At 41.3% G+C, this 26,231-nt stretch overlaps 3 protein-coding genes across 4 annotated transcripts; 2 read left to right on the top strand and 1 right to left on the bottom strand.

Annotated features, from left to right (window-relative positions):
- The first annotated feature begins 8,451 nt into the window (after window positions 1-8,451).
- LOC143746375 (CUB and zona pellucida-like domain-containing protein 1) lies at window positions 8,452-15,309 on the top strand. The gene is made up of 13 exons (XM_077238193.1): window positions 8,452-8,476; window positions 8,926-9,024; window positions 9,240-9,278; window positions 10,453-10,551; window positions 10,738-10,797; window positions 11,415-11,513; window positions 11,597-11,624; window positions 11,758-11,913; window positions 13,501-13,712; window positions 13,925-14,097; window positions 14,318-14,709; window positions 14,867-15,129; window positions 15,218-15,309. Exons 1-13 carry the CDS (start codon window positions 8,452-8,454, stop codon window positions 15,226-15,228), a joined length of 1,656 nt encoding a protein of 551 aa, XP_077094308.1. The 3' UTR covers window positions 15,229-15,309.
- Window positions 15,310-18,309: 3,000 nt separating this feature from the next.
- ifi44e (interferon induced protein 44e) lies at window positions 18,310-20,874 on the top strand (the record flags this gene model as incomplete). The annotated part of the gene is given in 7 exon segments (XM_077238192.1): window positions 18,310-18,386; window positions 18,388-18,425; window positions 19,476-19,534; window positions 19,537-19,555; window positions 20,499-20,599; window positions 20,702-20,825; window positions 20,828-20,874. Coding segments are annotated over 7 exon segments (465 nt in total), but the record flags the coding sequence as incomplete, so codon positions are not given.
- Window positions 20,875-21,141: 267 nt separating this feature from the next.
- ikzf5 (IKAROS family zinc finger 5) lies at window positions 21,142-25,891 on the bottom strand. 2 transcript variants are annotated; one of them, XM_077239399.1, is made up of 4 exons: window positions 25,518-25,891; window positions 25,008-25,188; window positions 23,175-23,348; window positions 21,142-23,058 (listed from the first exon to the last, which is right to left on the bottom strand). In XM_077239399.1, the coding sequence occupies exons 2-4, from the start codon at window positions 25,138-25,140 to the stop codon at window positions 22,109-22,111; spliced, it is 1,257 nt and encodes a 418-aa protein (XP_077095514.1). In that variant the 5' UTR covers window positions 25,141-25,188; window positions 25,518-25,891; the 3' UTR covers window positions 21,142-22,108. The 2 variants fall into 2 exon arrangements, with proteins under 2 accessions (XP_077095514.1, XP_077095515.1); XM_077239400.1 differs by having other exon boundaries at window positions 25,742-25,872.
- Between the last annotated feature and the right edge of the window lie 340 nt (window positions 25,892-26,231).

Here is a 26,231-nt window from a genome sequence, read left to right as displayed (position 1 = left end):
ATCTTCCATTCCCCTTATCCATATAACAGCAGTACTGAAGGTTTAGATAAAGTCAATGAGTACTTATCTTTCTAAAGTGCAACAACGTTTTCCAGTTCACCCAATTCCTCTCCCTCCAGTTAGAGCAACACTCCTCAATGATCTTCCTTGGAGACGATGAATAGTAGCCAGCCCATGAACAAAACTCAGACCGTATCGTCCTCTCTCTCCAGCCGCATCGACACCCTCTTCAGTCTCAGCAATCCCTTTTTATCAGCCGGATTCCTCATACGTGTCCCAATCATTGATCGCGGGGTTCTCGTGCACCCCTGTTGTGTATTTCCTCATCAGTGGCCGCTCTCCCGATGACTTGCAAGTGGCCGGAACCAGCCTGGTGTTACACCGGGGCCGTTCCGATGGGGAAACATTTACCGCAAAATTTTAGTTCCGCTTATTTCAGGTCACCCCGTGACATCCTCCCCCACCAAACCATTCTAGTCCCTAGAACGCGGCTCCGAGACCCAGTCTCCGTACCTTATCGGGGGCGTCCCCGGTTGTCCCGCTGGGACCGCCGCAGGGGTGAAGGGGGGTCTGCCCTTCTCGGCTCCACACCTGGGCCCCTTGGAACCACTGCCCATCCTACCAAGGAAGGCCCCGGAGTCACCTCGGCAGGGGGAGTGTCTGCTGTAAGCCGTGGATTGTTTGGACAGGGGCGGATCAGGTTGTATCACCCGCTCTTCCCTCCGGGCGGATGGTATAGACCGGTTGGTCCGAATGTAGCTAACCTTGCACTACATAGGTTAGAGACTCCCACCGATCACTCAACTTTCCCTTTCCTTGGAGTCGTTTACCCCTGACCAATACTCTCTCTCCCGGTAGTAGCAGGGCCTCCCGTGTCGTCCGATCAAACAACCGCTTGTTCTTAACAGCTGTTTGGTTGATCCGATCGGAGACTCGTTCGTACGCCGAGTGAAGTCGCTGGTGGTGCACACCCACCCACTCCGTCAAACTCAAACCTCCCTCTGCCACAGTTGCTCTCAGCAACAGATCCGTAGGTAAACACACATGTCTCCCAAACATCAAGTAAGTTGGGGCATATCCAGTCGTACTATGCACGCTATTATTATAGACCTGGACCAAAGTGGGGAGGATATCCACCCAGTTGCCCTGTCGATCCACATCTAGGGTCCCCAGTAAGCCCAACAAGGTCTGATTAAACCTCCCACACCCCCCATTCCCTTGCGGGTGGTAGGGTGTGGTGTGAGTCTTCTTACACCCATAAAGCTGGCATAATTCGCGGATCACCCTGGACTCGAAATTCGGCCCTTGATCTGAATGGAGGGTTTCGGGACACCCGAACGGCTGGAATACAGTCCTCCATAAGGCGCGGGCAGTGGTGGCCGCGGTTTGGTCCAGAGTTGGGATGGCCCAGGTGTACTTGGAAAACAAGTCAGTCACCACAAGGATGTTCTGGACGCGGTCTATTGACCCAACGTCAAATAATCCATAGCCACGATGTGTAACGGAGCCTTTGCTCGGATGGGGGCCAACGGATCTCGCACGTCCTTCCTGGTCTTAAAGAGGGTACAACGCGGACACTCCCGGATGAAAGATTTCACTGCCCGTTCCATTCCTGGCCAATTGAAGTGCCTCCGCAATAAGGATACCATTCGTTCAGGCTCTTGATGTCCCAACTGAGTATGGTAGGCCTGTAACAGGACCTGAGTCTGACCTTCTGGCACCACCACCTGACACACCCTTTGTCCCAGAGCTGGATCGTATGAACCGACAGACCGCTCCCTCTTTCACAAAGAGCCTCTCCCACTGTCCGAAGAGCGTTCTCACCACCTGTGTCTGGGCCCGGCGTTCTCTGCCCTCGGGCCATACTCCTTGTGCCAACGAGGACCACAATGTGACCAGACCCGCATCTCTGTCCTGTCGCTCCTTCCACCGCTGTGGATCCCAACCCCAGCTAGAGGGGACTCCTTCCTGCTGAAGGCCGGGTGCCTCCACGATTCCCACCATAAGCCCTCCTTCGCGCCCATAGATGGGCATCGGCGATGGACCTTATGCTTAGGCCTCAGGGAGTCTTGACAACACATCAGCATTAGTATGCTCTCGGCCTGGTCGATACTGGAGCTGGTAATCGTAGTTTGCCAGTTGGGCCACCCATCGCTGCTCGACCGCCCCCAATTTTGCAGTCTGCAGATGGACCAAAGGGTTGTTGTCTGTCACCACAAGTATTTTAGCTCCCCACAGGTAGTCCTTGAACTTCTCACTCAACGCCCACTTCATGGCCAGTAGTTCGAGCTTGAAGGAGCTATAATTGGAGTCGTTCCGCTCGGTTGGGTGTAGACTTCGGCTTGCATAGGCTATGACCCGCTCTACCCCTTGCTGTCGCTGGGCTAGCACCGCTCCTAGTCCCAAGTAACTGATGTCGGTGTACAGAATGAAGGGCTGAGAGAAATTGGCATATGCCAGGATCGGGGCTTATAACAACTCTTGTTTAAGCCTCTGGAAGGCCGCCTCACAGGCAGAGTCCCAGATAACCGAAAGGGGACCCACGGCCCCGGGAACGTCCCGAACCCCCAAGGAGCTGGTTCAATGGTTTAGCGATCTTGGAGAAGTCCTAAATATAGAGCCGTAGTAACCCACGAACCCCAAGAATGACCTCACTTGCCGCACCGTCTTCGGTGCACTCCACCCTTGGACGGCGGACACTTTCTCGGAATCTACTGAGATCCCAGAGGTGCTCACACAATGGCCCAGGAACTTCACCTCTTTCTTAAACAGTTGGCACTTGTCTGGTTGGAGCTTCAGCCCATACTTCTCTAGGGACCGGAATACTTGCTCCAGATGTTGTAGATGGGACCCGAAGTCAGGAGAGTACACGATAACGTTTCCAAATAGACCAAGGTGGTATCAATTAATTGGCCGCCCAGGCAGCGCTGCATCAGCCGTTGGAAAGTGGCAGGAGCGTTGCACAGGCCAAACGGCATCCGGTCCCATTCGAAGTGCCCATAGGGGGTGGTAAACGCGGTCTTCTCCCGATCTCCCTCCTCCACCTGCACCTGCCAATACCTGCTGGCCAGATCTAAGGTGGAGTACCAGGCAGCTTGAGTAAGGCTGGTGAGGGAGTCCTCCACTCGTGGTAACGGAAAGGCATCTCTTTTAGTCACTTGGTTTAATTTTCGGTAATCCACACAAAACCTCCAAGCCCCATTCTTCTTCCGCACCAAGACGATTCGGGCCGCCCAGGGGCTGCAGCTTTCCCGGATAATGCCTTTATCCAGCATTCCACGTAGCAAGGTGGGACCTCGGAGTAGAGGGTGGGCAGCACCGGACGGTACCGCTCTCTGCTTGGCGTGGCCTCCCCCGTTGGAATTTGATGCTTCACGGCATCCGTGCGTCCATTATCTTCGTCATGCATAGAGAATAGATGTTGCCACTTGACCAAGAATTCTTGGAGCTGTTGGGTCTGATCCCCTCTCAACCCTTCGCCCCACAAAGTCTCCCCCAAGAGATGAGCTTGCATCCCCCCCTCCGACCTGCCCGTGGGCGGATTCGCTTGTGCCAGGGCCACTTCCACCACAGCCGGGCTCACCTGACAGAATCTAACTTCCTCATTTTCTCTTACTTGCTGGGGGTTTACCAAGGTAACTCGAGCCAGTCGCTGGTGGCGGTATAGGTTGACAGGATAGGGGTTTGTGTTCCATAATCTCACCAAGACCCGGCTCCAACGAGTAAGGGCCAGCCCTCGGGCCACCTCCACCTTCTGACAATCGAGGTGAGGCTCGACTAGGACCCACTCCTCGGGCCCATAGAGCTGTGGGGGCAATCGGGCCCAGATTATGGTCTCGCTCCTAGCTGGAATGGAAAGAGCATAGCGACAAGCGACCCTCCCGATGCTTTCGCGATCTCCCCGGGCGTCTGCCATACGGACCCGTCGACAATCTTCCACGATGCGGTCCCACTCTCGCCTTTCCGAAGGTAGGGCAGTTCGAATGGGCCTGCCCTGAAACAGCTCTTCCCAGCAGTCGGCAATAACATTCATGCCCAAAAGGGCTCGATGGGTCCCCAAGCAAGCATCCCGGATGACTACCACTCCTTTCTGGGGTACCGTGATCCCATGGATCTCCAAATCCGTGACCAGGTAACCGACATATGGGATGTCAAGACCGTTGGCTCCTCGCAGAGTCAGCCAGGGGGCTTCTGCTGTTGGTAAGTTCTGAACATCAAACAACTCCTTGGATAAACTTTCGGAGAATAAGGTGACCTGGGACCCGGTGTCCAACAGGCATTGGACTTTTATACTATTCACCTGGACTACCACAAGAGGGCAACGTCCAACCAGGCAATCTTGGGAGGCAGGCAAGGAAGAGGGGCCAATTGATGGGGCGAGAGCCACACTGGCGCACATAATGCCCCGGCTCCCCACAGCCATTACAAATGGGGCGACCCAGTTTGTCCCATTGAAATCGTGGGCCAGCCGGCCGGGGTGGACTCGCTCGGGAAGCCGGCCCCCGTCTGAATAAGCCCCTTCCCGAGGTAAAGGCAACGGAGGAATACGCTCCCGTCGGAACTCCTCCAGGAGAGTTTTAGACATCTCCGCCATTTGTTCCCGAACGTCCTTCATAAGCTCGGTCCGAAGGGCCTGTCTCCTCGTTAGAGTAATTCCAGATAATGGTAGACGAGGCTTACAACTGGATGGGCCTACTTCGGCCAGACGAGGTAGTAGGCCGGTACCACACTCAAGCCAGACCAGGTGAGTAGGCCAGTATGGTTCCTCTTTAAACGAACTTCAAGTGATAGGACAGGGGCGTACAGCTGGATGGAAACACTCAAGCCAGACGAGGTGAGTAGGCCGGTATGGTTCCTCTTTAAACGAACTTCAAGTGACAGGACAGGGGCGTACAGCTGGATGGGCACACTCAAGCCAGACAAGGTGAGTAGGCCGGTATGGTTCCTCTTTAGACGAACTTCAAGTGACGGGACAGGGGCGCACAGCTGGATGGACACACTCAAGCCAGACGAGGTGAGTAGGCCGGTATGGTTCCTCTTTAGACGAACTTCAAGTGACAGGACAGGGGCGGACAGCTAGATGGACACACTCAAGCCAGACGAGGTGAGTAGGCCGGTATGGTTCCTCTTTAGACGAACTTCAAGTGACAGGACAGGGGCGTACAGCTGGATGGACACACTCAAGCCAGACGAGGTGAGTAGGCCGGTATGGTTCCTCATTAGACGAACTTCAAGATAACACGGGACAAAGACTTACGATTGAATGGACCCGCTCCGGTCGATAAAAGGTGGGTTTTACACTGATCCTCAGTGGAAACGCCCTCAAGCTGGGCTGTGGTACAGTGGTTACAGTGGTAAAACTCACACCACACGGGTGATATAATCATCACAGATACCAGCGATTACAGTTGGAAAAGAGGCAAGCTGTGTTTACGAATGCCAAAGATATGCTCTCAATTTTATAAACTCTTGTAAACAGCCAGTATTAACAATGAAAGCATCCAAACATCCCTACACACAATGGCTGGAGAATACCCATAATGTGCTGTGAGGGTCGCACTGAATTAATTCCCGTGTCTTGCCAGAAGATGGCGCCTGCAGCTGAATCATCCATCCATCCATTTTCCAAACCGTCGGTGCAATATGGGTACAGCCTAATATCAAGAATGTGTCTAACATCCTTGAAGCAGTATACATGGGTCAAAATTCAGAAACAACAACAAACAAAAATCCCTAGTATTTTATACACGAATTATTGCTAAAGCTTTTTACTATGGTAAATATATGGAAATAAATTGTGATTATATGCAGGTGGGGCTCGTGTAGGCTATATAGGCAGGCAGGGCAAAGCCCTACCAAAATATGAATCGACAACTTTAAAACATAGATCCATGCAATAAGTTTCCAATAATGTAATTTGTTAATTGCATTCAAAAATTAGAGCAGAGGTTTCTATTCTTATAAAAAATATCGTGAGCTTAGAATTATACGGTTCTATCTCCACTTTTGGTCGAAATTGAGTTTTTGACATAATCTTATCCACTGGGAGTTTATTAATGCCTAGGTGGGGTTATTTTTGTAAAAAAAAAATATTTTGTTAGTAGTTATTAATAAAATAAAAAGGTTCCATATCACAAAACAGCAGGGATGTAAAAACTTTGATGCTCAATTTCTCAGAACTACCCTAAACGGAGATAGAACTGTATAATTCTAAGCTCACGATAGTATACTTCATAAGATTTTTGTTAGAAGCAAAATAAATAGAACAGTTAGCTAGAGGAGGATATCCTTGTGACAGATCAATATCCTTGAGCCTGAAATTACGTAGGCTAACTGTGGAAATGACACAGCTGGATATTGTTTATCAATGGATAAATCTGTAGACACAACGTTTGTGATAGTGGTGTGATCCCAGACAGCAGTAAAGATAATGTAGCCTATACCTTTTTAATACACTATTTTGTTCAAATAGTGCTGTGTCAATGCGACTTTGCATCAAAACACATTTTTGTTTTTATATCAAGAAATATATTTTGAAATCTACTCCTTTACTTATCTCCTCTACTTATTCTGAAACAATGTTCTTCTTTCTTTGGCATTTGCATCAGAGAACAGAGGATGGGAGTGTGAACCCATAGGCTACATTTTTTTTAAAGTATGCGTACAATATAACATTAACATGATCACTCCATAATGCTAAACTTTGTGTCAACAGATATATCTATAAAAAATCATACGGTCTATAGTAATAATGAAAGTTGCATAATATTCAGCTGTGTCTTTTCCACGATTATGTTGCCATACTTTTTATTCAGCACAGGCTCCAGGATATTGATGTGTCATAAGGAAATCCGTCTTAGGATGGTTTTGACTATAAAAGTCATGACTGAAGGTTGGAAGACAAACTTGATCAGAAGAGAAAGATGGAAGCTATGAATTTCCTTTTCTGTCTACTTCTAACTGTCTATCAAGGTAAGAATATTATTCACTGGAGAAAATTGTACAATATATGAAAATCATCTGCTTGCTTTAACATCATATGTTTAGCTTAAATTATATATAATTTCTTAGTTCATATGCTGACAGTAATCATCGATAAAACCATGTATACATGTATTGATACATACATACACATACATTGGAAAGACAAGCATTAGATTAAACGATATGTCTATATGTCATATTACAGCAAATACCATTGGGTCATGGTCATGGACAACAGGTAAATCAATGAACATTATACATTATGTAGTGTATAATATGGCTGTTTGTGTTTATGCATTTTTTATACAATGTTGAAACGTCAATTTGCATGATATATTTATTTTGTTTTTAAAGATGACTGGCTGTATTCCACTGAAGGTTCTCCAGGTATCTGTCTGTCTGTCTGTCTATAGTTTTTGTCAGGAGTAAGTCTCTGCATTAAGTTGTTGTGATTTTGTAAAATTATTATTATTATTCTCTGGTTTCCCCTTTTGTATTCAGAACCATGTGGTGGCTCTATGACAGACTGGATGGGTGAATTTTTCAGCCCCCGTTACCCTAATAACTACCCTTATAACGCACGATGCATATGGACCATTCATAGCACAGGGGCGACAACTGTGCAACTGACCTTCACCGATGTTTTGTAAGCATTCGTTATCTACCATTATCTCTCTACGTGTTGTCACTTTATCTTTGTCAAAGGAATTTGTGTAATTTAATTTCTTAATTTATCAGATGAAACAGAACACCTGAAGTGTGTACCTTCATCTTCTCAAGCAAAAATAAAGATTTTGTGAAGTATTTTGTGAACACTAAATGTATGTTTTCAAATATTCTGAGACAATATATTAATTTGCATTTGTTTTCTCTCTCCTCTCTATTTGCTAGTTTGGAAACATGCTGTGATTACATCAGAGTATATGATGGTCCTTCTACCCTCTACCCCTTACTTGAAGAAATACGAGACTACAAGAACAAACGCTACAACTCCAGCAACAATGATCTGACTGTGCTTTTCTACAGTGATAGCAGTGTATCAAGAAGAGGATTTCATGCAAGCTGGGTCTTTGTAGGTAAGCAATTAAATAAAATGAATAAAACGAATTTCATTTTTAATACAATGCCAGACTGAATCAAAAATATTTAGCGCAATGATTCAGAAATATACAGCGCAACTAGTGTAGTCTAATTGCTAAACGAATTACTTTTATGAACAGCTTCTGTTTATTGAATCAGATGCACATATTAAAATGTATTTAAGGCTTAATTTAATGTGCTTACTGACTGGTTCATAGGCTAAATATGAATATTGTCAGTAGTATTTTATCATTAATGTCATTAAAAGCCTGTGTAAACACCTTTTATAAATTTACAATTAGTTTCCTAATACTAAAGAATCGTTATAACAGTTAAGAAAGCAGAATTGTTTGAATCATTACGAATCCCATTCCTACTCATAATCTAATGGCTAAAATCTACTTTTCTGTTTGTTAGATTCCAATTCATGCAGGTATAACTGTGGATACTCCTTTCGCACTTGTTCATGTGATGATTCCTGCCAGGACAATACAAACTGTTGTTATGACTACGACAGTGAGTTCCTCCTGATCAGACACTTACAGATCAATCAGTATTCATACATCTCTCTTGTATCCATGCGTTTATATATGTAACTTTAAATTTACAATACATAATGTACAACAAAACTCTATCACTTTACTTTATACAGGCTACTGCTCACGGACAACGGCTTGGCCAACTATAACAGGTGCACCTACATCTAATCTGTCTATCAGATTTAAACCTTTTACTGGTTTCCTGGGTTGAGAGAGACTGATGTCCCAGTAGTCAAACATCACGCACATTTATATATGGCTATTGTAGTCATACATGTATTAAGGGCTTCATGGATAATATCTGTTTCTCCCTCTCTGCTAGATTTCCCCTCCTGCAGGTATAACTGTGGATACAACCTCGGCAGCTGCTCATGCAACTACAACTGTCATAAATATGGCAACTGTTGCCCTGACTACGACAGTGAGTTCCTCTTGATCAGATAGTTACAAATCTCTCTTGCATACTGAGTGTACGGTTTGAAAATATCAAATGCTGTGTATTTCCAGATATTAAATTGATTTTCACATCTTTTCCCTTTATACAGACTACTGCTCTGTATCCATGCGTTCACATATGTAACTTTAGATTTACAATAAATAATGTACAACAAAACTCTATCACTTTACTTTATACAGGCTACTGCTCACAGACAACGGCTTGGCCAACTACAACAGGTGCACCTACATCTAATCTGTCTATCAGATTTAAACCTTTTACTGGTTTCCTGGGTTGAGAGATGCTGATGTCCCTGTAGTCAAAGATCACACACATTTATATGGCTATTGTAGTCATACATGTATTAAGGGCTTCATGGATAATATCTGTTTCTCTCTCTCTGCTAGATTTCCCCTCCTGCAGGTATAACTGTGGATACAACCTCGGCAGCTGCTCATGCAACTACAACTGTCATAACTATGGCAACTGTTGCCCTGACTACGACAGTGAGTTCCTCTTGATCAGATAGTTACAAATACTATACACAAATCTCTCTTGTATACTGAGTATACGGTTTGAAAATATGGTAATGCAGTGTATTTCCAGATATTGAATTGATTTTCACATCTTTTCCCTTTATACAGACTACTGCTCTGTGTCAACTACATGGCCACCTACAGAAGGTACACCAATGACTCTCTTATTTGATAACTCCTTTCTCTATTTGCTCAGTTCTAACCAGACATTATGTAAGGAATAATTAACGACAGGCCGTTGAATTATTAGAAAAATAATGCACGTACCCGAGGTGGTAATGCGAATTTACATTGTGCATTAATTTTCAAATAATTTAACTGCCTGGAGTCAATTACTCCGCTTAGCTACTAAGGTTACCACACCTCAAAACATGTTCAGATTATGTATTTTTGAGTCCGGTTTTTGACCTTAAAACGCAATTGAGTGTACGCATCTAAACCCAAGCCGTAAGCTCTAAACGTGGCCTAATTTGTTTACTGCTTGGCTTGAGCCACTGAGAGCAGGAGTTGACTACACGTTTCTGTGTGAGTGTGTCTGTAGGCTACTGAATGTGTGTGCATTTGAATGGAAGAGACAGAGGGAGAAGACAGCATATGCTTTCCGTACATAATAAAATGTAAAAAAAGCATGGAAATAATTTGCCATTTTTATCCTATGTTTACTATATTTATTTGATTGTTCAGTGTCGTTGTGGGTTTCGGTTCTTTTGCTGTTGTTGGCTGTAAGGACCTTTGAAATAACTGAAATCGTTTGGCGAAGTAATAACTAAAGCAGTCAAGACCTGCCTGTAATTATATGACATTATAATGCCAATGGATGATCATCTGAAAAGTGCAATAATTTCTCAAAAACATATATCTATACATTCAACAACAGATGTATACTCCTGTGAGAATAACTGTGGCCAAAGTCTTCCTCTCTGTGGATGTGACGACCACTGTCAACATTATGGCAACTGTTGCCCTGACTACGACAGTGAGTTCCTCCATCAGGACAATTTCATTTGAAATAGCCTACTATAAACAAAAACTCAAACCTTTCCTGCCATGATCAGATGATTCATTGTATTTAGCCTACTATGATGAAATGGACTTTGGTAAGCCAAATTGGGCAATGTAGAATTACTTTTTTTCTTCAGTTTTATCAATTCTCTTTTCACAGGCTACTGCTCAACTACAACAGCAACAACAACAGAAACAACATACTGGGTTGATACAACAGGTGCTGCTTCCATTCAGTTACATTAATCATACATTAATGACATCATGAGTAAACTCTGTTCCTCTCTCTAGCTCCCTCCTGCAGATATAACTGTGGATACAACCTGGGTAGCTGTTCATGCACCTACAACTGTCATAACTATGGCAACTGTTGCCCTGACTACAAAAGTGAGTTCCCTTTGATCTGTCAGACACTTTAAGATAAAATACTGTAAACAAAAATACTAATCTTTCCTGTAGTGAGCACATGGGTCAGTGTATTTTTTGTGACAAAATGGATTTTGCTAAATCAAAGGAGAATCGTAGTGTTGTTTCTTACCTTTTCAGGGTTATCTATTCTCTTTAAACAGGCTTGTGCTCAACAACTGAACTGACAACAGCAACAACTTACTGGTCAGATACAACAGGTGCTGCAGCCATTTAGTTGAATTTAAGGGACACTAATGAGATTAATGACATGAAATTGATCAGTTGAATGTAATACCATTTACTTAAAAGCAGTAATCAGTTTTGCTTTTCTAACTAAATATACACACCAATATGTGACCCAATAGTGTGTAATCACACCCATATATTGATGACATTATGAGTAAAAATCTGTTCCTCCCTCTGATACAGAATATTCCTCCTGCATGTATAACTGTGGACACAACTTCAGCAGCTGCTCATGCACCCACGACTGTCAGTACTATGGCAAGTGTTGCCCTGACTTTCACTGTAAGTCTAAACCACTCTTGAAGACTCAGACATGACACTTCTGGTTCATACTCATTCAGTTTTATCTTCCTTCCTTCAATCAGGGTATTGTCCATCGTATACAACGAGGAGAGACTTGACAGCAGGTACAACTGTCACTAGTTTTTGTAACGTCTGAGGCTAAATTCAGATAACATTATAATCTGATTCTTATGAAACTTATTTGTAACCTGTAAAATTGAGCACATTTTGTTTCTTCATGATTACCAGTTTCTCACCCTCAGTGTGGAGGACACCTCTATGGTTCTGGGCTGTTTTCCAGTCCAAACTACCCAAACTATTACCATGACAATGCCTACTGTGTGTGGTATATCTCTGCTCAGCAAGGACAGAGGATCTTCCTGTCATTTGCTGATGTGCAGTAAGTGAGAGGCATCTATCTCTTTATCTAGCTAGACATCAGTCTGTATCTTTATGCTGGGTAGATTACTTACAAATTGTAGCCGGCTACTGATTCCAAAGTACATCTCAAAAATTGTGTGGAGTGGAGTGTGGGGGGAGCCAGGAGCAGGAGTAGTCAGGCAGGAACCTAGGCCACGTTCATCTCGAAGACGAGTTTGTTCAGAATCAGCTACATATAGCAGGTCGGCTGACTCGATTTCCTTCTCACACATTCCCATACCATCACAGTGCATTTCCCTGTTGAAGCCTAGCGTCAATTGACTTCAATAGGGCTGCTTCAAACTGTTTTTTTTTTCAGTGCTTCAAAACTAGACAGTGATTGGATAAATACTGAGATTATGTCCCGCCCACGGACGCTCAGCATCTCTGGGGGTGAATGTGGGAGTGGGCTGGCCTGAACTCCGGATTTCTGCGTGATGATTGGAGGGTTTGTCGAAAGACTGCATCTCCTTTTGATTGGGAGCGATTTTGTACCATAAAAAGTCGCTGGTGCTGAAGCTATTCAAGCTTAGTCCCATCGCGGATTTTGCAAGTGTAGTTGAAAGACAAACAGCTGCAACCTATTTCTTGTCTTTTGCTTGGAGAAATTGCTAGCCAATTTTCATCATACATTTCACATAATTATACACCACATTCCTTGTTTCAGTTTAACCTAATTCCCACATTTCGTCCGTCGAGTCCGTTGACTTTTTTTTAGCTTGTTTGTTCATTCATTCATTCATTCATTCATTCATTCATTCATTCATACAGTAGGCTAGGGTAGCTAGGCTATAAATAAATAGACAATTTTTATGATGTAGGCTGAAAATGAGCTTCCCCTCTTTGAAAGACCAGCAGTCACCACTGTGCATGACCTAGGCGGAGCCAGAGGGACAAGGGAGCCCGGTGGAGCTGGTGGTATGACAGGCCACGGTGAGACGAGGGAGCATGGAGCCAAGGCGGAACCAATGGGTAGAAGGCCCGAGGTGAAGTTTGGGGCTCGGTGGCAGGAGGCGGAGACAGGGGATCCTCAAGCCTAGGCAGAGCTGGTCCGAGGCAGATCCACACTACTGGATGGAATCAACTGAGGATGCACCGAGGGACTGAAAGGAACAAGCAGTGGTAGGGTCGGGGAACTGGCTGGCTTAGGCAGAGGAGGTTGGAGAGGGAGGTTGGAAGGGAACTCTAGGGACACAGGAAGTTTAAGCTGGGAGGGACCAGCAGGGTCAGGAGAAAAAGGGGTATCACCTTCTCAATTACCTCCAATTCACAGTCAGAGGCCAGTAGCAGCTGGAATGGAGCACGAGGGCTCCATTCCATGCCCTCGTGCTCCCTCTGGGACAGGCAATGTTGCCGACTCGCACACCTGGTCAGATGTATCGCTGGGTTCAGGCTCCGGGTCGGGGTAAGGCTCAGATGGCTCTACTGGCTCATTGTCCGCGACTGGGCTCTGGGACTGGAGTAGGGTTGGTGTTGTCCTCCGAAGTACGGATGATGAACAACATTGTTCAATAGGGTTCCTCTTTTCTGATTGGGTTAACATTTTGTCTGTTTCTGTTTCTTTCAGATTGGAGCGCTGCTGTAACTGTGACTACATCTCTGTACATGACGGCTCTTCCACTGGTCATTCACAGCTGGGAAAGGTCTGCTTCAATGACACCACCAACCAGGTGTTTCACTCTTCTTCACGCTACCTGACTGTTGTCTTCAGAAGTGACTATTCTGGTGTCAGCCATGGTTTTAAGGCCTTTTTCACAAGCTCTCTGACTGCAAATGAAGGTACTTCAAAGTCTCTTTTTGAAATAACTATGTTACACAGCTACACTGTAACTTGTATTTGATCCCTTCTGTTACCATATTTGTTTTTCATTTTTGCTAAACAAAATAATTTTTAAAAAGTATAAACAATCACCTTTTGTAATTCCCGAAATGAAATAAATACTTTAAAAGTGCAAAATTACATTGATGGGATGAAACTCTTTGCTTTGCAGGTCGTGTGGCTTGCTCAGACAATATGGTCATTGTCATTCAACGGTCTTACCTGAACTCACTTGGATTCAGTGGAAATGATATTTATGTGGATGATCATCTTTGCAGACCCAGTATTACCAGTACTGAGGTTGTGTTCAGCTTCAATATCAATACATGTGGAACCGCCAAAGAGGTATGATCTATATGTGTGTCAGATGCAGCATGGCTCCAGTGCTGATATAAATGCCGTTACTTCTGTTTTCTATTGCCAAAATTGAAAAATTTTGTCAGTAGCTGTCAGCTTTTAATGCTTGAATATGCTGTGTCAGATTAGTTAGAAACCATAAATGTAAGCATCATTGAGTAGCATGTTTACCACACAAGATCACCTGCTCTCTGTCTCTCTCTCCTAGATGATGAACGGTTATGTGTCCTACACCAACAATGTGCGGGCATCTCAGTCTCAGTCGGGTGAGATCACTCGTCAGTCACAGTTCCTACTACATGTGGGCTGCCGAATGGAGCCGGACACTATGGTCCAGATATTCTACAAGGCCAGGGAGAACATCAATGCCAACATCACAGGAACGGGCCGCTTCAATGCCAGCATAGCCTTCTACACCTCCAGCAGTTTCTACCAACAAATTTATGACTCTCCATATGAAGTGAACCTGAACCAGTTTCTGTATGTTCAAGTGAAGCTAAACAGGCCTGACTACAGCCTGGATCTCTTCTTGGACACCTGTGTAGCATCTCCAAATCCCAATGACTTCAAAGATCGTTCCTATGACCTGCTGCGTAACGGGTGAGACAGTATTAGTAAGAATTATGTTCTACCTACTTTAGTTCTTGTACTTCTTTGCATTAATAGTGAAACTAACTCAATGTGACTGAGTTTGACCGTAGTCCAAATTTATTTATCTTTCAAATCCAAGTAATTTCTCTTATTTTATCTTTTGTAGATGTCCCAGAGACAACACATATTATTCCTACACCAGCGGTCAGCACTATTATGCTCAGTTCCGTTTCCAGGCTTTCAAGTTCCTCCGGACTCATGCCTACGTGTACCTGCAGTGTAAAGTGATCATCTGCCCCGATAACGATTACAACTCTCGCTGCCGCAAAGGTTGCCGCTTCCGTCGCAAGAGATCCCTTGACAGCACCTACCACACCAATACTATGACGCTGGGGCCAATCAAACTCAAAGGTCAGAGGCCAGTAGCAGGTATGTTTTCGAATTAATTTATCTGCCAGTTTTTGATTTATTAACATGGAGCCTTTAACTAACAACTGTCCAGTCACTGTCATTCAAGGCTTGGTGTGAAGAAGTCTGAGAAGTCAAAGGAATTAACTGATCATCTTCTCCATCATCACCTTAATCATTACCAATCAATCTTTATTAACCAATCAGCAAATGGATCTAAAGACAAGTTGTATTTTTGCAATTCAATAAAGCATTTCTAAACAGCTGTTCTTGTCACTGTTGTCTGCATTCATTGTGCCTCTTTGAAATGAAACAAGATCATGTAAGGTACAAAAGACAATAAAAATTATTTCTGTATTAAATTATTTACTTTTGAAGATTGAAGTAAAAAAATATATATATCAGGGAGATACATTTAGTTTAGCATAAACTTTTTTAATTATTTCTTTCTCTCTCACACAAGTTATTATTATTATTTTTTTACAAAACTCCATTGTTTTGTCAAGGCCCAGAAATGTAGTAAAAACATTGTTAAAATAGTCCATGTGACTACAGTAGTTCAACCTTAATATTATGAAGCGACGAGAATACTTTTTGTCCGAAAAATAAAAAATAAAAAAATAACAACATTATTCAACAATCTCTTCTCTTCCACGTCATTCTCATGGTCATGTGTGTGATGCGTGTAATGCCGGCCAGTAATGAGCCGCCATTCAGACGTAGAACCCAGAAGTCGGATTCTACGTGGACAAATGTCCTGGCTCTTCCAAGCTTTATAATGGCAGTGAATTGCTGAATATTTTCCGTCAAAATGCATCCATCCAAAAAGTGCATCTATCTATCATAAAAGTGCTCCACGCAACTCCAGGGGGTTAATAAAGGCCTTCTGAAGTGAAACGATGCTTTTGTGTAAGAAAAATATCCATATTTAAATCTTTAAAACCTGTGTGAAATGGTGAGACCTTTTAATTCTTAAATGCGACGCCCTCCAGCATCATATGTGAAAGTGGAATTAATTGATATCTACGACATCATTAAGAATTCTGATTTTAAGAATTTAAATATGTTCTTGTACTCATTTGAACTTAAAGTGAAACCAACCCAGTGTGTGACTGTACTGGATTGATGCAGGGATGACATGAAGGTACAGAGAGAGAGGAAAAAAAATAACTAAACCAAAATACTGGCTATATTGTAATGGACACCTTAATCATATATCTTATCTAAATGTAAGGGATTTGTTTTTTTGTTTGTGTCATGTTTTATCCCAGGGATGAAGAAGGTGAGCAAAGTAGACTCATATATATAACTTGATTTATTTACATGGACAACTTAGATAATGCAATAACAAGAACACAAACAAAGCAGTGCGCAAAACAATAAAAACAACTGTCCGGTACAAACAATACCGGACAATGACCCCAAGAAACTGAAAAACTTAAATACACAAGGTGACAAACTTAATTGCAAACAGGTGTTTTCGTTAAATTAATATCTATGACAACTGATAGTGGCGGGAAACCAGAACAAAGGAAACAGGAAACTGAAGAGAAACAAACTAAAAGTCCATGAAAATTAAATTAATACTAACTAAACGTGATAGTTTGTTTGTAATTTAGACAAGGAATCAGTAAAATTATTTAACTCAGAGCAAAAGCATTTGTGGATATATAACAAGAACAGGATTTTAACAGCATTGTCCAATAGGACACAACGCGTGTTACAAAATAACAACAAGACCATTTCTTCTTTGATATAATTTTCAGATATTGAAAGAGGTAAAATGACTGTTTTACAATTTGATTTAATGCCAGTTCCTCTGAATTTCATACCGTCTGAACAAGCCCGACATAGATCTTCGCCATATATATATATATATATAAGCACCTCTTAAGCCAAACCTTCAGCGGACCGCATCTCAAGCTGACCAAAAAGTTTGAGAACCACTGCTCTAAATCAAGTGTTGGATGAGGAAATTACAGTTATATATTTTACAAAGCAAAACAAAATGTGCATGGAGTCTGTTTGATGAATGAGGAAAGTGACTTAAATTGTGTTTTAATTAAAATGTAAAGTTGCAAAAGGGTTTAGAGGGTAGAAAATATGTTTAATATAAAAAACAACAGAAAAATGTAAAAGTAAAAATGTAAAAAAATAAAATGTAAAAAAAAAAAAATTTCAATGAAAACTTGTTTCTGCAAATTACTACCAGCAACAACTTGATGCCACAGGCTGCAATTTATTTCTTACATTATGTCTTTATAATCTGTGTTTCATTTTGGCCTAATTTATTATAGCTTATAATTTAATATATGCAGTGTTTTAAATTGTTTCTTTATTTACATCATTGCTTATTTATAATTTTGAATAGACTTTGGTTAGCTAAATTCCGTAAACCTCATTTGCTCATTTGACCCCCAAAGTTCAGAGACTTCCTCATTTTGTGATATTTAAGTTAACAAATCTTGAATTTACAATTATGTGGATCATGTGCAATTTACTGAATCTGTTTTGTGGTTGCTCTGACTCTGAACAACTTTATTCCACCAGAAAGGCTTAACTGTAACAATAAAGCTGTCATATATGGTTCTGCAAAACCAAATTCTGGTCTGAAACTGCTGGCCTGAAACTGCTGTCACGTATAGGGCCGTGGTTCTGCAGAATTAGTAGCTATATGATACAATAAGCATCTACCCAACAGTATTCCTGACCGGAATTTAAAAGCATGATTATACTCTTCTAATATTTTATTGAAAATAAGAAAATAGACTACACTTCTTACTGAATACATTTTTTGTTGTTGAATATTTGACACTGGCATTGGTTTGTTGAATCATAAGAGTTCAACTGGATAAAAAAAAGAAAACATGTATTTAAAAAAATATAGGCCTACTTGGCCTTCACACACTGACCTCTGTTACAAATTGCATCAGCATTTCTAACATTGTCAAAGTCCAATCTTTACACTTCAAATGTGGCTTAATGAAACGTTACTGCAATTGCGGAGGCATGGTACTATTCTCGCCAGTGTGAGAGCGCATGTGCGAAAGGACACAAGTGGCATCTATGGGGATTTTACCTGGAAGAATAGAGAACATCTCATGAACTTGGTAAGATGATGAAGAGTGCAAATAGACTTTTCAAAAGACTCTTTAATACAAGACATAAAAGCAATCAATCCATGCCAAAAATATATGAATTGGTCCAAATGGCTTAGGTAAATCAAGTTTCATAAACTCTGTTAACAATGCCTTCAAATGATGGATAACAAGCAGTGAAGAGTGACAGAATTGGTGGTGTGGGTGACAGAATTGGTGGTAAAAGTTTCAAAGTTTATATTTCACATCATATTTCCATAGTTTTAGTTGCAGAGTGATTAGAGAAGACTAGCTAAATATTTATTTTGCAGTTGTAAGACTGGAAAACCTGGAAGGACTTTAAGAGAGGGCCACTCTCTGAGAAAACAAAGGAAATTAACATTTGAACTCCCCCTCATGCACTATTGAGACGAAGGTCTCACCTCCCTCATCCTAATCTACATTTCTCTCCCCCATTCTTCATCCTGGCAGAGATCTCCCAAACCCACACAAGAATCTAAATGGTTTAATGTGAATGATTATCATCGAGTTTTATACATGTTTGGTATTATTTGAAAGGTCTCGCTGCGCCTGGCACAAATGTCTCATTCCCAAAGAAGTAAACCAAAAGGTAATAAAGTTCTTAGGAAGTTTAGAAACATCTTCCACAATGGAGTGTGTGTCTTTGAGTTAACACCTTCTGACCATTTGACTGAATGCTAATTTTCAACTGCTAGCAAATGGTGACTCACCACTGTGGATGATGTTTAGATTTGAAATGAGGTCTGGGTATATAATGAAACGCAGCGAGAGCTCGGGGCCTTTTGTGTATCTGAGATCGGCCCGTGAGGCTGAGAGTTACAAGACTCTCAGCCTCACGCATTTCTTGTCGGGTAAACTTTTTCCTCTTTAATCTAGAGCATTTGATGTTTTGCATTGATTATCCTTGAATTCATTATGAAATTATAATGATACATTTACCTGACATATTAAATTGTGACATTTGATTATTCTAATTGACTTTGACATTATTTTCATTCAAGAGTTTAGAAGAATAGTAAAACATTCGCTCACATTTAATGATGCACAGATATCATTAAAGCCTTTTTTCATTTATGGAGTCAGATGAAATAACGAGAAAATACATATGAGAAATGTATTGCATTTAACTAAAATGGGTCGAGTTAGACGGCCTTCTACACAGTTTTATTTATAACATAATCCCTGTCAGATGAAAAGGTGCATTTAAAAAAAAAAATAGCTTCACAAAAACAAAACCATTATCCTCAGATGATACATGCTACATTAAGGAGCCAATACTCTCTGATAAGGTTTACTGTATAGTGTAGGCTACATTATAGTTGATAGAATCCAACTCACAGATTAAAGTGTTTTTGGAAAAAAAAAAAATATTCGTTAGAAAGTCAAAAGTCTAAGACATTGGTTGCTCTTTCATCAACAGTCTAAAGACTTACATCAAAACCAAATTTACTACTATTATTACTGTTAATATTAAATTAATTCAAACATCATCTTGAAATAAAACCAGATTTAGCAGTTTAGAGACAATTACAACATAACCTATATGCCATGAGCATTTAAGATGTTGCATTTCCTTTGAGGTCATTTAATCATCTTAAGCACATTTATAGTAACTGTTAAAACTGTACAAAACAAAAAAGGCACTGTGCAAACATTTCAAATAAATGAAATTTCAAAAAGATTAATTAGAAAATGAAAGCAGATTAATATGAAACTTTATCCCCCGGTTTCACAGACAAGGTTTAAGCTAGTCAAACTAGAATGCACGTTTGAGCTATTTTAACTGAAATCAATTTGCACTGAAATATCTTATAACATATCGGTGCCGATTGTTTTGTCTCAAGCGACAAGCGAAGCCCGTCCTCATCCCAAGGCGTCATATACGACCCATTTGCCAAAGCGTACATATATACGAACATGGCACCCTTTAGCGTAAATATGAGACGCAGATATATATGGGGCCGAAGGCGCCTCCTAGTGGTCTAACCCTAACCCTACCCCAGACCTAAACCTACCCATACTCTGTGCGTGTTATATTTACGCTAAAGGGTGCCATGTGCGTAGGATATGTACGCTTTGGCAAAAGCGTCGTATATGACGCATTGGGATGAGAACGCGTTGGACAAGCACAGTACCAGTGTTTTTTCACCCTAAACCACGTTTATAAAAGCTACTTAAATGCCCTAATTAAACTATTGCCTAATCCTTGCCAAATAGAAATAAATCAATCAGAATATAGCCTACTAACCTGATTTTCTGCATATTTTGCAGCGTTGCCCCTGGTCATTGTCATGAAAAATGTGGATCAAGCATGTTCATTGGTGAAAACAAATTTACGGAGGATCTTCTACAGCAAAAACATCAGCGAAAAGGTAAATTATGATATTTAAATAAGCCCCAGGCTCCATATTCTGCTGCTGACTTGCACATTGAGTTTAAATTTGAGTTTGACCTTCTAAATGATTTGTTCTTAGATGGAATGGTGCAGTATTACAGTGGGTGTTCCAATGCGTCACATCTTTCCAGGGAAGAACTACCACGAGGACATTGAAACCAATGATGACATGGACGTTCTAATTTTACAGCCATTAACTCAAATTATGTTGCTGATGACAATGTAATGGACCATACAGCTAACCAGTCATAATTCACATACCTGGGATGTGAACGAGAAAATTGTTTCATCCTTACTGTATACATTGTAGACATGTAGGTTTTTATATTTACAGTTTTTCTTTATACACATTTAAATTAGAGATTTAATCTAAATATTCGGGTGGATCTAAGATAGTCAATAGACTTTTCAAGGTTTATTAGCAGGAAGATATTTAGGCAACTTGTCAGATGTGGACCAGAAAGAAATGCAAGGCCTACCTTTTTGGTTTTGAGAATGAAATGACAGAACGAACAATCATTAAAGTACACGTCGCATAAGTCAGGTTTATTGACATTCAACATCAAATCCACCAAAACAAGTTATTCAATACTTTTCTGATAATTTAGTTCATTATGCAGACAGAAATATGAAATGTTTAAATAGTAGCACCACAGACATTTCCAAAAACATTACAAATAACAAATACAGCATGGCACAGGTGGTAGCGATGAGGGCGAGAGAATGAAAGAGAGAACAGTGTGCCCACACTGCTCAAACACAATCATTAACACTGCTTTAAAAAAACAGTGTATACAGCCATGTGCTATGGTGCTAAGTAAGAAGACCTCAGGTCACTAAAATGATCAATTTGAACAACAACCCTACAGGACACTATTTCTCACTGCTAAACAGCCAGGTTACCTATCTGTGCTATACATTTTCTTTTCAATCTCAACCTTTTTGATTTAAGTCAAGCCAAAATAATGTAGCTCTCTCAACCAATAAGCAAGTAATAATTTGCGATAATTTATCATAAATTAAGAGGAAAGAAATATTAAATGTGGCAATGTCATGTTACAACATTTAAACTAAAGCGTAAGAATAGCCATAACATTTACTGTCGTTCATGTCACTGAATTCCAAATGTAAAAATAATAATAATAATAATACAAAAAAAGGTAAAGTGTCAACTTTCAGAAAATAACTGTAGGCACTGATTACTGAACTCTGGCACTTATAAAAGAGAGTTGAGGCAAAATCTGTGTTCTGAATGATTGTGAAGTTGGGAAAATGGGATGGTAGTTTTTGATGCGAGAACACCATTAGCATTCACATTTCTTGCCTTTTCAAAGACCAAGAAATGTACACTCTAAATGTGGCTTACTGACTTCTTCATACCAATAACAGTTCCAATAAAATAGTCAACCAATTTTGTCTTTGGAAGGTTCCAGATACTATAATTGTATTATGATGTAAAACAGGGCCAAGCAACACCCATGTGTCCTTATTTGTGCTGGCCTCTTGCAAAGTGACAGGCAAAGTCATAGCTGTTTCTGCATCTGTGTCCGCATATGTTACACTGAAAAGGGTTCTCGTATCCATGGCAACCCATGTGGATGGTGTAGAGGATGTTGTCGGGGAAATATATGTGACAGTGGGGGCAGTGGTGGAGCATCTGGGGGTCCTGTACTGGTGTGGGCGTCCCTGGCTGGCTGTTGGTACCGCTGGGAGTGCTGGTTCTCTCGCTGCAGGGTCCCACCCCTGGGCTACAGCCACTGTGTGCTGCCGGTCGGGGCTCGGGGGTGATGGGAGAAGAAGCTTGAGCCGCGCTGACAGAGACGGCAGCGGGTGCCATCACAGGCTGCTGGACGAGGAATGTGGGTTTTTCGTCGGGTAGAGATTCTGCTCCGGGAGATACCGGTGCACCTTGGGCTTCAGACGGGATGCTTGCAAGCTGACCGGCCAAAGTCGAAAGCTGGTTCAGCGGGTTGTCCAAAACCATGTCCTGGTCCTCCCTAGAGCCACTTCCAATTGCTCCACCAACTTGCGCATCCTTTCCTAGACTGTTAAAGACCTCCTGATGGAGATGGGCGTGAGGAGGCAGATCATGACCGAAGTCACCCAAGTGATGCTGCTCTAAATTGGGCTTTTGCAATACCATGGATGGCGGGCTGAGGTTGATAAGCAGCCGACGGCCATAACCCAGAGAGTTTCCTCTCTTCTGGAGGACACTGAGCATTTTTCGGTGTGAGATAGCAGAGCGTGCGCCCTTCATGGGAAGGAGTTTGTGTCTTCGACGCCGGTGATGAGAAAGGTTACTGCGATCGCTGCAGCGGAAAGAGCACAGCTCACATTTGTAGGGCTTCTCACCCGTGTGAGAGCGCATGTGTGCCTCCAGGTGGCGCTCGTACGCTGAGGCGAAAGGACACAAGTGGCATCTATGGGGTTTTTCACCTGGAGGAAGAGAGAGAGAGCATCTTATGTACTTGGTAAGCTGATGAAAAGACCAAAGAGCATCTATATAAGTAGTCAGAGTGCAACTAAAGTTTAAGATCAGTTTACAGTCTTACCTGTGTGGATGCGAATGTGTTCGATTAACCTTGCAGTGCCTCTAGTGGCGTAGTTGCAATAGCGGCACTTGAGTTTGCCATCATATGTTCTCTCAAAGCCATCCACTAACATCCCTGAACTATCCTCTAAGGACATGTCCACTGCTGGGTGCTCCAGGCCATTCTGGCCAAGTTCTTTAAGGTAAGAAAACAAGAACAGAAAATTACTAAGATCAAGACATACATCAAGATATTAAAGTTATAACTTTAAAGATAAGTTATAATAGAGGTTTGCATTCAGCACACTAGAATCAGCAGACACTTTCCACAAATAAGGTCCACTTTTTTTAAGAATTAGAGGCATAAATCCAAATGCTGAGAAAACTGTTGGACATGTTAATCTATAATAAAATAACCTAAAGGTAAACTATGTAACTTTTGTATTTATTTTAATTGTAATAAATTGCTCACAATAGATAATGCTTTACAATGAACTATGTTAGAGCTACACATGGCAATTTATCTGTTCAATAAAATGCCTTACTTGTTGAGTAAAAAACACCATCCCCGCTTCACTTTTACAACATTTCAAATCCCTGAGTTCTCGCCATCTCCAAAAAGCCAACCCAATGTTGATTCTTATTTTAATAGAAGCTCTTCGACGGTCAGCAGATTCTATTCTGCTCCATGTCATCCTTTCTCGCTCGTTGTGAAAACTAACCTATGCCAAAGTAGCTGGAGAAACTTTTCTCTGTCTATGGATATGACTACACGCCCACGGAGAGTGACGTATGTATGCAATTTCCTGTGAAAACCATCCTGCCCTTACCATAGTGAATCAGGGTAAACAAAAACACGTTTTGAAAGGAATGATGATGTATTGACAAATTATTAAAATGTTATTAATTTTGAACAAAAAATGTCATACTTACTGTACCTTTAATTTATTGTTTAATTCATTCCAAAATAACAAAAAGGTAACAACATTGGGATCCCTACAGCATGGTTTGAACTAGGAGACAAATAATTCAAAAAAAATAATAAATAAATATTTAAATACTTAAAATAAATAAATAACTTTAAAAGTTTATAAATAACTACAAACCAACATTTGGTCTCAAACTAGCACCTACCGAATGAGAGCTTAAAGGGATGGTTTAAGACACCAACAAATTCTGTCATTATTTACACACAGAACACAAATGAAGATATTTTTAATCAAATCTGAGAGCTTTCTGTCCGTCCATTGACAGCTTTGCAACTGACACTTTGATGCTTCAAAAAGTTTATAAAGAGATCATAAAACTAATCCATGTGAATTGAGCAGTTTAGTCCAAATTTTCTAAAGAGACCCAATCGCCTTGTATGATGTACAGATGAAACTTAGGCTTTTACTCGCATATTAAACATGTATCAACTCACACATCAGTTGTGGTAAACTGAAGCTCAAACCTGTTCGCTTGACATGCGAGACCCAATGAGGTTCATTCTCAGCAGCACCTTTGAGCTTCTGTTTATGTTTGCTGGTAAATGTTTTTCTGTGAATAAAAGCCTAAATTCAATATTTTATAGAAGAATATGAAGCGATCGAGTCTCTTCAGGAATTTTGGAATAACCCGTTCAATTCACATGGATTAGTTTTACAATTTCTTTATGAACTTTTTGAAGTGGCCAAGTTTCAGATGCGTAGCTGTAAATGGAGGGACAGAAATCTCTCTTTGTTTTCTGAAGATGAACGAAAGTCTTACATTTTTGAAACGACATAAGGGGGAGTAATGACAGAATTTTCTTTTTGGGAACATTATATTTAGTCAAGTCTAAAAACAACACACTGGAAGGTCATCTAAGCATTACCCCCTTGGAGATCCTCGCTGTCTTTCCCTCCGATGACAGAGCCAGATATCATGTTGACATGTTGGGTCTGTTGACTCAGGTACTCCTGAAAGTCCTTCACAAAATCCAGTGGTTCTGGCTTCTCCTCGCCCATTGAAAGATCTACACCGTCGTGCTCTGTTGTCTTAAACTACGAAACCGGCTGTGAATATACAACCAGAAGATCTTACAGATGTAACATGATACCCACTTTAAACAGAAACAAAATTCAAGTTTTCAAGCAATATGTAAAGTGTGAATCCAGTCGATTCTTCTACAATAAGATGCAACCACAGCCCAACGGGGGCGGTGAACATAATCTTAAACTCTTAAGTTATAGTGGAACTTGTGACAGTTGTACTAATCAGTTGTATAGTCTAGCTATTAAACAGTTGACAAGGTAACATGCGTTGCTATGATAGCGAGTGAACGTTGACGTTGCTAAGCATTCTCAACATTTACGCTATCATTAAAACAACAATAAACAGTTACCTTCTCAAAGACGTTAGAGGAATTAAAACCACACTCTGTTGTTGAATGTATTGACTGTCGACCCGTTCTTAAAGGGGATATTAGAAAAATGGGAGTAAATAAAGCTTCATGTTGAAGCTGGGTAGCTAACGTCAGCGAGTTAGCGCGACTGATTCAGTTGAAAATAGATTTTAAACGAGCTTTACATTTGAGCAGCAGTTAGAATCGACGTATTTGAAACATACTCAGTGTGTCCATTAGGGCTGTACCATAAGTAAACAGATAGTAAAAACCGGTGTTTGGTGGCCTAAATGATGCTCAGCGACATCAAAACAAAAGAAAACGAAGGGGTGAAAGTTCAAACATGAGGTGCGCTGCTGAAATGATTCCGACTTGGCTCCGATAAATTAACATTTAGTTCCTGTGTGTCACTGTGAGTATACACACCTCATTAGACATTCTCTGGTATAAACTATTTTTTTTTACAGTCTATGGTTATACAGGACTTTTGCACAGAGCAAACTAGACTTTTCAAAATTAATGTATTCTAACACAGTATCCTAAAATGTGCGAATACAGTATTTAATTACATAATTTCCATTTCTTGATTTGAGCAGGTGTTGCTATTTTGCCATGTCTTTAGTTGTTAGCCTATATGTAGCCCACTATTGTTAAAATAACAAACTGTATAACAATTAAGACGTTTTCAGCTTTTCCCTTCCTCTAATCAAATCA

Source organism: Siphateles boraxobius, unplaced genomic scaffold (genome assembly GCF_051911475.1).
Source record: "Siphateles boraxobius isolate OS27281-9 unplaced genomic scaffold, OSU_SipBor_1 22, whole genome shotgun sequence".
NCBI lineage: Eukaryota > Metazoa > Chordata > Actinopteri > Cypriniformes > Leuciscidae > Siphateles > Siphateles boraxobius.
This window is presented reverse-complemented; position numbering and strand designations above follow the sequence as displayed.